Source organism: Bos grunniens, chromosome 13 (assembly GCF_055505025.1).
Source record: "Bos grunniens cultivar Pamir isolate PY7600 chromosome 13, Bosgru_T2T1.0, whole genome shotgun sequence".
Classification (NCBI taxonomy): Eukaryota; Metazoa; Chordata; class Mammalia; order Artiodactyla; family Bovidae; genus Bos; species Bos grunniens.
In genome coordinates, this window is record NC_141177.1 from 43,453,065 (window position 1) to 43,465,441 (window position 12,377).

The 12,377-nt window shown below is 43.2% G+C and overlaps 1 protein-coding gene across 19 annotated transcripts in view; it reads left to right on the forward strand.

The window, feature by feature from the left end:
- The window catches only part of RALGAPA2 (Ral GTPase activating protein catalytic subunit alpha 2), a 280,383-nt gene that overhangs the window by 88,991 nt on the left and 179,015 nt on the right, over positions 1 to 12,377 (forward strand). For 13 of the 19 annotated variants that reach the window (XR_015139448.1, XR_015139449.1, XM_086333691.1 and 10 more), the window contains exons 14-17: positions 580 to 691; positions 2,813 to 3,050; positions 6,430 to 6,600; positions 10,491 to 10,631. Coding sequence is in view for 17 of the 19 variants with exons in the window: in XM_086333691.1 (XP_086189817.1) it covers positions 580 to 691; positions 2,813 to 3,050; positions 6,430 to 6,600; positions 10,491 to 10,631 (662 nt within the window). In the remaining 2 variants the exon portion in view is untranslated. The remainder of the gene's footprint in view (positions 1 to 579; positions 692 to 2,812; positions 3,051 to 6,429; positions 6,601 to 10,490; positions 10,632 to 12,377) is intronic. The other 6 variants (XM_086333702.1, XM_086333703.1, XM_086333705.1 and 3 more) reach the window with 2 other exon arrangements.

Sequence of the window (12,377 nt, forward strand, 5' to 3'; positions counted from 1 at the left end):
ATTTTGATAAGTATGGTGTTCATTCTGTAATTGGCATTCAGATACTTTTGAATTCACTTCAGTTGAGTTCAGTCTCTCAGTCATGTCCAATTCTTTGCGACCCCATGGACTGCAGCATGCCAGGCTTCCCTGTCCATCACCAACTCCTGGAGCCTATTCAGACTCATGTCCATCGTGTTGGTGATGCTATCCAACCATCTCATCCTCTGTCATCCCCTTTTCCTCCTGCCTTTAACCTTTCCCAGAATCAGGGTCTTTTCCAATGAGTTGGTTCTTTGCATCAAGTGGCCGAAGTATTGGAGTTTCAGCTTCAGCATCAGTCCTTCCAATGAATATTCAGGACTGATATCATTTAGGATGGACTGGTTGGATCTCCTTGCAGTCCAAGGGACTCTCAAGAGTCTTCTCCAACACCACAATTCAAAAGCATCAATTCTTCAGTGCTCAGCGTTTTTTATACTTTTGAATAACACGTGATTATCCATTTTGCTGAATTCTTACAAGAATTTCTTGTACCTATACGTGTAAGTGCTTTGGAGGTGTGATTAATAACATGAGTTTTTATTTTGGGTGCCCCAGGGAACAGATGTTGCAAATACTGCTCAGGATAACCGAAGCTGTCATGCAGAAGCCAAAGGATAAACAAATCAAGGACTTGTTTGCCCAGAGCTTGGCAGGGTTACTGTTTAGGGTAAGTCTTTTTGTTTTTTTAATTAAAACACTGCAAATGTAAGAAATGAATCGGATTTTTTCAGCAAATCAGTTTTAATCATTGAGAGTTTCAAGAGTAAAATTGGACTGCCTTTAAAAAGTTTCTAGAAATTTAACTAGAAAATTTCCTTCTTGAATGTTCTCTTGAGGGTTGTAATCAGTCTTTATGGTTAGTGCTGGGCCTTTAGGCCTTCCCACCTCTCTGCCATCTGCTTCCTCTTTTGATTTCCTTAAGGTTACTAGAAGTTAGGAAGACAACAAGTGCTGATGGTCTTGGTCTCAGGCCAGGTAGATTTGAAGAGGTGCAGGATGGACAGAGCACGGGTGTGTGGATAGGATGGGAGATGTTAAGATAGGAAAGCAGTTGTGAGGGCTGTCGGTGTGCTTAGCGATTGTGTTTAAAGCCTCAGGACTGAGTGGGATCACCTGGGAAGAGGGGATGTGTCAGAGAAAGAAGGCCATCTCCCTGATGGTGGAGGTGAAGGATGGTGCCCACAGGACGTGCACGTGGGCCGCCAGGGAGCAGATAGAAAGGTCTGGAAGCCAGCAGAGATGTCTGGGCTAAACAGTGAGCAGGTGGCCCTGGAGCCACGAGAATGGGGACCAAGACCCAGGTGGAAGGTGGGCTGGCAGAGGGTGGAGTGAGTGTGGAACATGGATGAGTGTGGAAGATAGATGAGTGCAGACAGTTCTTTTAATAAATTTGCTTCAAAAGGGGAAGAAAGGGCTGTAGCTCGAGGGGGCATCAGGGTTCACAGGATTCAAGGTAACTTTGTGAGGTTTTTTTTTTTTGCGATAAGTAAGGATTGGATCATGTTTCCATGCTTATGGGTAGGAGCTGGGGAAGTTGGATGGGCAGGGGGTCAAGGTAACGTGGGGTTAACAGAAGTACAGAGGTTGAGGAGGAGGCTGGGAGCAGGGTGGGGGGCATGCTGGTAGAGCAGGGCCCCCTTGGTGCCCGTCCAGCATCCAGGGGAGGAGCTGAGAAGACTGGGGCCTGGTGGGCAGAGGGTCTGCATGAGTCATCTGCTGCAAGTCAGGCAGGAGCTGGGGCAGGTGGAGGTTTACCTGTGGGAGAGGTCCCTGCAGAGATGGGGGCAAGAGTGTCTCAGAAGACAGAACAGGCTCCCCAGGTCCCGCCAGGACCAGCCTCAGATACTAGCATCGTTTTGAATCAGTATCTTTGTTCAAAATGATAACTGATTTCACAGTAGCTCAAGTCTTGATTGCCATTGACCAGATGCATTTTCAGAAATTAAACTCAATACCCAAAACACTTTTTACTTTAAAATTCTACTTCAGTTCAGTTTAGTCGCTCAGTCGTGTCTGACTCTTTGTGACCCCATGAATCGCAGCACGCCAGGCCTCCCTGTCCATCACCAACTCCTGGAGTTTATTCAAACTCATGTCCATCGAGTCGGTGATGCCATCTCATCCTCTGTTGTCCCCTTCTCCTTCTGCCCCCAATCCCTCCCAGCATCAGAGTCTTTTCCAATGAGTCAACTCTTCGCATGAGGTGGCCAAAGTACTGGAGTTTCAGCTTTAGCACTAGTCCTTCCAATGAACACCCAGGACTGATCTCCTTTAGAATGGACTGATTGGATCTCCTTGCACTCCAAGGGATTCTCAAGAGTCTTCTCCTGCACCACAGTTCAAAAGCATCAATTCTTTGGCGCTCGGCTTTCTTCACAGTCCAACTCTCACATCCATACATGACCACTGGAAAAACCATAGCCTTGACTAGATGGACCTTTGTTGGCAAAGTAATGTCTCTGCTTTTGAATATGCTGTCTAGGTTGGTCATAACTTTCCTTCCAAGGAGTAAGCGTCTTTTAATTTCATGGCTGCAGTCACCATCTGCAGTGATTTTGGAACCCAAAATAATAAAGTCTGCCACTGTTTCCACTGTTTCCCCATCTATTTGCCATGAAGTGATGGGACCGGATGCCATGATCTTTGTTTTCTGAATGTTGAGCTTTAAGCCAACTTCTTCACTCTCCTCTTTCACTTTCACCATACTAATAGTAATTTTAAGTATTTTGTCAAAAGCACACTTCTTCCAAGTGACAATTGAATTCTTTCATCGATCCATCGTTTTCAGACGCTCATAGTGGCCTGGATCCGAGCAAACCTCTGTGTGTACGTCTCCCGGGAGCTCTGGGACGACTTTCTCGGGGTGCTCTCCTCCCTCACGGACTGGGAGGAGCTGATCCACGAATGGGCCAGCATCATGGACTCCTTGACGGCTGTGCTGGCCAGGACCGTGTACGGAGTTGAGATGACCAATCTACCTCTGGACAAGTTAAGTGAACAGAAGGAAAAGAAACAGCGAGGCAAAGGTATTCCATCTCTGGCCCCTCTGGTGACCCCAGGTGTCTGAGCTGAGTGTATGCATGCATGCTAAGTCGCTCCAGTCGTGTCCTACTCTTTCCGACCCTATGGACTGTAGCCCGCCAGGCCCCTCTGTCCAAGGGATTCCCCAGGCAAGAATACTGATGTGGGTTGCCATGCCCTCCTCCAGGGGATCTTCCTGACCAAGGGATCGAACCCACGTCTCCATGTCTCCTGCATTGCCAGGCGGGTTCTTTACCACTAGCACCACCTGGGAAGTCCGAGGCTGAGTAGGAGTGTATATTAAACTCCAGGCAGTCATTGCATGGAATTGCATCAGCTGAACCAATGGTGTCTTTTTAACAGTGGCATTCAGTCACATATCCTAGCTCTGTGTCCCCTTCCTAAGGATGATGGATGGATGCAGGGGCTGTGGGGGAAGGAAGAGGGAGGAGGAGGACTGAGAGCTGTAGTGATAGCAGTGGAGGCGGGGACACCTTCTCTGCTGTCACCCTCACAGGAGGCTGTGAAATGCATGCCACTCTCCCCACATCACAGATCAGACACTCAAGAACAGAGTCCATAGTGATCGGCCTGTTTGGGGGGTCACACAGCTAAGAAGTGGTAAAGCTGGAAATCAAAGCCAGACAAGTCCCGCTCAAGACACGCCAATATTTGTCATCTTTCTGCTACCTTCATGGGGAAGGTGGAGGATTCAGTGCTTCCCATGGAGTTGTTTAGCTTTGTTCTGTTTCAGGGTGAGAACTATAGTGAGACCTGGAGTCAGATCCAGCTGGGAACATCAGTGATGGTGTCTGTTGAGATGACACTTTGAAAGTCCATCCTTGTTAACGTTTTTTAAGGCTGTGACACAGTCCTTGGGTTAATTCCCTGTCCTCCAGCTTATTATGTAACCATTTTGAGTCTGCTCATAGAAATACACGTAATGCAGTAGATAAAGTATGTAAGGATGCTGGGACAGAATGAACAGTGTTGGAGCTGCAGCAGGTGGATAAAATGCAAGGATGCAGGTGAAGAGCCTCGGGGCTGCATGGGGAGGCAGGGAGGGGGCAGATTTGACTCTGATCATCAACAGGGTAGCATCAGAGCATCACTGAGGGCAGAAGGTGTGAACAGCCTACCTGCCTGGCTTTTCCAGGTCCCAGGATCTGAGAGGAGTTTTTCCTCCAAAGACTCCTGAAGGGTATGATATCTGGCGTGGTCAACTGCAACCTCCACAATGGTCTTAGCGTAGGTTGTGTCAGTTAGCTTTGCCATGTGACAAAGAACCCCAAAATATAATGGCTTCAAATAGCGCTGTTTATTTAAATTATGATTTTATGGATTGGCAGTCGGGGTTGGCCTCCCTGGGATGGATCTGCTGGCCTCACAGCTGCACCTGCCATCAGCTGGGCTGTGACCTGCTCACAGCTCTGCTGTCGGGCTGGCCAGCTGTCAACTGCAGTAGTGGAGGTGAAGGGGCTGAACACGCTTCCTCACCCCTGCAGGCTTGCTCAAGCTGTTCACCTAATGGCTTAGGGGTCCAGGAGCAGCGGGAGGGCAAGCCCATTCTCAAGTGCATTTCAGATCTCTGCTTGGCCAGTGTTTGCTGCCAAAGTATGTAATGTGTTGAAGCTCAGAGTCAGTGGGGGAGAGGATGACAGAGGATGTGGGATACAGGAAGTGCGAACCAATTATAATGATTCGTTAGCCGCAGAGACATGTAATTAACATGACTGGTTCCTAGAATGTCTCCACTGCCCTCTGTGAGTAGCTCCCAGGGGCATCAGTTAGTAAGAGCAAGTCAGTGAGAAACCAAAACTAGCTAGTTGAGGTCTGGGGCATTCCAGTGAAACTGTCCAATCCCAGTTTAGGTTTAGACTGTCTACTGCAATGATGTCTTTACATACTTTAGGCAGAAGATCCCTTTTTGTTCCTCCCTCGTTGAAGCTATACAGAGCCCCTTCTTTAAAAAAAAATATACAAGAGTGGAGATATGGGATGAAGTCAGGGCAGGGAGCCCAGAGCCTGGGCCCTGGGCCTCTGTAGTGACCTCTGTAGCAGCTCTGAGGGTCTCTGTGTAAACCCAGAGTCCAGGAGGGTCAGGATGCTTCCATCCAAGAACTTGGTTTCCTAAGACTGTGGGTCTCAGCCCAGCAGAGTCTACCTGACGAGGATGCCTTTCAGGATAGAGGGAGTGGCTGAGACAAAGTAAGGATCTTCTCAAAACTCAGCACATTCCCCAACTCCTCAAATTCTTATAATCCTCCCTCCCTTTGAACCCCCAGAATATTCTCTTCCCTTCCACCGTGTGAACACAGATTCCTAGGCTTGTCAGAGATAAGCTTGTCTTGGGAAGGTAAACAACTTAAAAAAAATGCTATTTATGGACAGATACAGAACAAATTTGGTTATTTAATGACCATGACAAATATTTCTGATTTATTCATGTTGCTTTATTCCAAAAATGGATATAAATATTTAGTGTAGAAATCCTTGCTGTATAAGCAGTAGACTTGCGGAAACAAAGTACACTCTCAGAAGAATCTGGGTGTGCAAATGAGCCACAGGTGGCATCCGCCAGCCATGTGCCCAGAACCCTCTAAGTGTCTCTTTCTCTTTTCTTCTGTATCCGTTTGATCCCTGACCACTCACTTGATATATTTGTCTAGAGCAGTATGAGAGGAGAAAAGATGAATCCCAGATCTTCAACATTTTACTGTTTCGGAGCTTCACTTAAAAAGGATTTTTGTATTGTTTTTAGCATTTCATTGACTTTGCTCACTTGACTATAATTAGAGTTTATGGGCGTGCATTTCTCTCGGGGATTTGTGGAGAGGTTTGCGTCTGCAGGACAGAATACTGCTCTAAAATCAGTGATCTCTCGTTTTCTGGTTTATAGAAGCATTTTTTGGAGTGTCCCAGGAGCAGTAGTTGGAGAAGGAAATGGCAACCCACTCCAGTATTCTTGCCTGAAAAATTCCATGGACAGAGAAGCCTGGTGGGCTATAGTCCACGGGATTGAAAAGAGTCAGACACGCCTGAGCGACTAACACACACAGGGAGCAGTGGTATAGTTCATTTGACATTATTCTTACATTGAGAAAGATGTATTCATGTTTTTGTACACCGGAATGAGTGCTGTGAAGATAGGAGAATTTTCTTGAGGCCACTGAAGGGGCTTGAAAAATACTTTGGCAACAGAAATTTTCAGTTGCCTGATGGATGACTCACATCCTAAATTGCAGTGTAGGAAGTGGTACCCAGTCTGCTGCAGGAGAACCTGCTGATTATACGTCACTCTATGTAGGGGGTTTGCTGAGCGGCACGGGCTAGGGGAGGAATCATGAAGAAACCAGCCCCTGGATTGTGTTTCTCGTCTCATAGGCTGTGTTCCAGATTCTCAGAAAGGAAGCACCGTGGGGAGGTCCTTTTCTCTGAGCTGGCGGAGCCACCCCGACGTGGCCGTGGCCGAGCCCATGAGATTCAGGAGCGCCACCACGTCCGGGGCGCCAGGGGTCGAGAAAGCCAGAAACGTTGTCCGCCAGAAGGCAACCGGTAAGCGCAAGTCCTAGTATTTCTCCATGGAATGGATGTATAGGAATTATAGGATTTTAATGGATTTATAAGGATTTTTTTTACAGCTTTAAAATTCCACTCAGAACTTAAAGTACGAGGCCTTTTACTGACTGAGATGTCACTATATCTTTTCAGCTTTCTGTCTACTTTTCCAAATCGTGGTTTTTACTATTTATTTCTAAATTCTGCATCATGATAAAGAACTTGAGATGTGAATATCAAGTGAGATGTTTGGTGCAAAAGAGAGAAAATTGGCGTTTTGTTTGAACCTTGAGGAAGATGGATTCTTGGTAATTGCACAGCCGGCTGTGTTGTTGTTCAGTGTTCATCTTAAGACAGCGTGGAAACTTAGTCCACCAAAGAAAAGGAGATTAAGGCTTTAGTTTTCAGGACTGGAGGAAGAATCTACGTTTTCTGCTTCTTAGGAAAATGGCACCTTACATGTTTGTTTACACGACCATACAGTCAGTTAGAATGAATAAGAACTTGAATGGGAACCTCCCGTTAATCACACCGTTGCTACACTTTATTCTTAAAAGAGAGAACTCTTTAGTATGAGCTTGTATACAGTATTTAATAAGAACAAGTAAAGCTGCAAGCCCTCCCAGTGACAGATTCCTGTCTGGGACTTACGTGGCAGTCCAGTGGTTAAGACGTCACCTTCCAGGGCGAGGGATGCAGGTTCAGTCCCTGTGCTAAAGATCCCACGTGCTTCACAGCCAAGAAAAACCAAAATATGAAACAGAAGCAATATTGAAACAAATTCAGTAAAGACTTTAAGAATGGTCCACATCAAAAACAAAGCCAAAGTTAAGACAGATTCATGTAGGTTTGCTTTTCACATCAATAATGCCATGCAATTGAAATTGATATTCAGCATGTTGACTACAGAGAGAAAGTCACAATTTCCTCTGATCATAAACCAAAGATTCATTGACACTCTGCATAATTTCCAGTGCTCAGTCAAGGCTTCCAACAGATGCCTTAGAATCCTGTTGTTTTTATGAAAATATATTACACGTTAACCCTAACTGCCTCATTGTTTTTCCGATAATATTTGTGGGTCATTATCCCTCATTTACTGCTTCCTTTATCCTCTCCCTGAGGAGAGACCCAGTTCCCGGAAACAGGCAGCTTTGGGAAGGCTCACTCACCTATTTCCTTTCTCATCCAAGAGTTTCTTCTCTCTCTTCCACCACTGGGTCCTTGAAAGGGATCAGAATAGGAGTTCATGCCATGCTTGAGCCTCCCACACTGCCTGTTGCCCCTCTCAACCCCTGAATTACAGAGGGGACAAAAGTGCTCATTCAAAGCACTTTTTAAAACACGGGTTGCCATTCCTTCTCCAGGGCATCTTCCCGACCCAGGGGTTGAACCCAGGTCTCCCGAATCGCAGGCAGATTCTTTACTGTCTGAGCCACCAGGGAAGTCCAAGAATACTAGAGTGGGTAAGCCATTCCCTTCTCCCAGGGATTGAACTGGGGTCTCCTGCCTTGCAGGTGGATTCTTTACCGGCTGAGCGTCCAGGGAAACCCTCTCACATGTTAACATAGACAAATGATTCTATGTTGCACGTTCTATATGCCACTACTTGGCCAAAGCACAGCCGTAGGAGAGATTGCACCTTCGTTTTTCAACAGGTATACTAGACCAACCATACAGTAGAGGTGCTGGTAGGTTTTAGAAAATCCTCTGTGCCTGTTTGGCAGTGTTCTCAATTGCCTGAGAAGCCATGCAAAAACAAGTAAAATCAAGTAAAGGCGCTTGTAGAGTGTGTCACTTCAAAACCATAAACCTGACCTTTGTAGGAGTCATTCAGTCAAAAACACTTAGAACCCTAACCTTTAACAGATAGTGAAGATGAGAGCTATTGAGTTGGACAGATCTATTATCTTCATGTATCGGGTTGGCCAAAAAGGTTGTTTGGATTTTCCATAGAATCTTACAGAAAAGCACAAATGAACTTTTTTGCCAACCCAATATTTTATACACATGGCAGCCCACTCCAGTATTCTTGCCTGGAAAATCCCATGGACAGAGGAACCTGATGGGCTATATAGCCCATAGGGTAGCAAAGAGTCAGACACAACTAAAGTGACTGAACAACAACAATGAATATATGTGTATTTCCTATTTTATATTTTTAAAATTTTAAAATATTATGACTTTTTTTGTTGCCTGTGAAGACAATGATTTTTGAAGATTTTACTATATCATACTGTTTTATAAAAGTAATCTATCTAGACTACATATTAGAATTTTTACTCACTTCAGTTTTTTTTTTTTTACTTATCTTTAGTCTTCTGAGGAGGCCCAGAATATTCTCATGGTAGATTTTGGTTGTGTAGAGGCCCCCTTTTAATGAGGGAACAGCAGCTCATGACATTAGGTTTTGCACTGTTAGCATGAAGATGTTTATTATGGAAGACCTATTTGAAAGTGTCTTTTTTTCTAATCCCAGTAAGAGAATATTATAAGATTATTCTAGTTTGCCCCACAGACTATACTTAGACTGAGATAGTGATAGTGGCGAGAGGGAAATATAAAATCAGCAATTGTGGAGTGAGGAAATGATGATTAATTTAACAGAGAATTAACTCTTTTGCACCTTAAAAGGACAGGCAGGGAGAATCTTAGAGAATTAAAAAGTTGACCTTGTTTTCCTGAGTGTGAATGATGCTAAAACCTTACATGTCTAAAGTGAATGGTTAAAGCAGATTTTCACACAAAATAACCTATATTTTATTATTTCTAAAATATCTAGTGATCAATTTTGGAAAAATGCACAATTATTTGATTTATAAAAGGAAAACTTTTTAAATGAAGCATCCCTGACATTGAGACATGGACACATCTTTCAGGAAATTTGAAGTCAAGTTAGTTTGATGTTTACACAGAAGTTGTCTTCACCTAAATAGTATCTAACATGTTTATGATTATGCATTGCAGACAGTTCTCTAGAGCTGGGAATTCTGGTAGTCAGAGAGTGGGGAAAAGACAGGAAAAGTAAGAAGTTTGCTTTTTGCAAAAGCCTCACTACCATTTGTAGGTCTATTTCATTAATGTTAAATAAAATCATGTGGAAATAATACAGTAAGTGAACCTTCCTAGTTGTGTTTTAAAGACTAAACTGGTTTTCCTGATGATGGTTTCATATGTATGAGGCGTATTCTCTCCTTACGTCCATTCATTTCCTCAAATGGTTTTCAGTAGCAATATATAGTGTATAGAAAAGTTAAGAACATCCTAAAGTTTGTAGTAAGAAATTATGGACTTAATCAGCATAAAGTGTGATTTCAAAGGCTGTGTTTCATGAAGATTTTAACTTTTTTTCCCAAATGTCAGATCCTTGAGTCTGCAAGTTGACTTTTATGTGTTCTTGAGCTTTAGAATAATTGAAGTGATTTGCTTTTAAATGCAGTCGTCTCTCAGTAAGCCTGATTATTTATGAAACAGTTTTTATCTTAAGTTAGATTCTTCCCTCCCTCACCATGGTCTTTTTGTTTGGGTCCTTTTAGAAGAGAAAACTGGTTATAACGTCTGCCCAAGTAAACAGACGACCCAAACGCAAATCTGATACACAGCAGAAAAAAAAAGGAAAGGCTCAACACACAAGGCATTCCAAAACGGAGATCAATCATTTGTGAATGGCCCGTTCTCCTCGCCATCAGCGTGACTGAAAGTTGGCTGTATTTAGAGACTTATCATTAAATCCTGTGTGTTGTGCCAACTTCCTTTAAAGTCTGAAGTGACCTCCTTTGAATATTTAAAGCGAGCCCAGAAAAATAGTAATAATAAGGAAAAGGAAGAAGTGAAAGATCTTGATGTTCTTCTGACACTTGACTCTGTTGCTTTGTCTCTCCTGGAAGCTAAGCGAAGCCAGTCTATCAGCAACTGTGCCCACCTCTCTGAGGCTTTGCCCGCTACTAAAAGCGTCCCACTCCTCCTCCACACCGTGAGCGCTCTCTTCCCTGGTCTCTCTTACTCTTCTTGCTCCCACAGGCTGTCAGGTACTGTAATACTGTCTCTTCTGTCCCACTGTGTCCCTGGGCTGCTCCCGCTTGCTTGCTCGCTCACCCCTGGGTCTGCCTTCCTTTGTTAATATCCCCGCCTCACGCATGTGTGCCTGGCCATTGCACTTGGCGTTTATTTTCAAAGAATGTCAATTGTTTCTAGGTAGTTAGATGCTCAGTAGCAATTAAATAGTCAAGCAGAATCTCTGCATCTGGGCTTTGCATTCTGAGCTGAGAACCATACTTTTTTTCTTTTTTTATTGGAATATAATTGATTTACAATGTTGTGTTAGTTTCTGCTGTACAATGAAGTGAATCGGCTCTGTATATACATATATCCCCTCCCTATTGGACTTCCTCCTGCCCCCCCATCCCACTGCTCTATTTCATCACAGAGCACCAAGCTGAGTTCCTTATTTTATACACCAGGTTCCCACTAGCTGTTTTACACACAGTGGTATATATATGTCAATGCTACTCTCTCAATTCATCCCACCCTCCCCTTCTCCCCTTGTGTCCACATGTCCAGAGAACCATAGTTTTAAGAGGGGAAAACAGTGATGCCAGCCTTGTGTGCCTTGTATATGGAGCCTATAGAGTGGAAGGGAATCTTCGTAAAATTCTACAGTGGTTCTGAGCCTGCCAATGTTAGTGTGTTTGCTGGGCCTCCCTCAGAATGAATGAACTGGAAAAGTTATGCAGGCTAGAGTTCCTTGGAGTGAATAAATCATATTCATGTATAAAATAATGATCAGTTTACACAGATTCATACTGATTATTGAGTATGAAAAATAACAATGAGTAGTAAAAACAATTTGAGTAAAAAAAATAACAATGGTGAAAATTGCTAATTTTCAAAAGAAATGTTATTCCCGGCCTTTAGCCAGTTAAAATTGAGTTCAGCTACATATTGTTTATATAGTTGCCCTTTCTGGTTTATTAAGATGTTGTCGCATCAAAAGTAATTATTAGCATGGACACCTCAACAAAAGGATTTATGGTGAATAATTAGGTCTGTGTCTACTTATTTCTCTGTGATCCCAAAATGAATCTTCTTACTGAAGAGGGAAGTGTTTTCATGTCCTTTTGGTCTCAGAAAGATAGTATTATAGATTAGTATCTATTTAATATTGGAGATAGCTTAATTGTGGCTTTGAGTGGCAATAAATCATGTCATACTCTGGTTTAGCATAGCAACATACCCTTGATGAATACATAAAATGTCATGTTACTTACTTCTAGAATATGATAGAAGAATAAGAACTGCGTTTCTTAGAAAGCTCTTTTTGTCTAGTAAATATTGAAGGTGGAAAATAGTAAGAATGGTACATGAGAAGATGGTCACCAGTCAGTTAAATCACTGATGAACATTTAACTGCTTCACAATTTGGTTTAAAAAAAAAAATACTCCAACCTGGAGATGATTAAAAAAGTATTTTAATTAGTTTTGCTTTCTATGTGGCTGATATATGCCCATAAGGTGAAAAGTGTTCCTTTTTCACATCCCATTTTTTCCCCCACTCCATTTTGTTTAAGTTTTTTAAAATAGTTTGCCCAGAATATGTTCTCACAAGAAATCTCTTTCTGTTAGTAATCTCATTTTGGAGGTTTTTTTTCCTCAATCATTATTATATGTTAGTTGACTCAGGTTCTCAATTCCCATATGTATGTACACAGTTCCAACAGAAGTTGAATAAGATTTCAAGCAGGGATTCTCAACTGGGGACCATTTGCCCCCCAAGA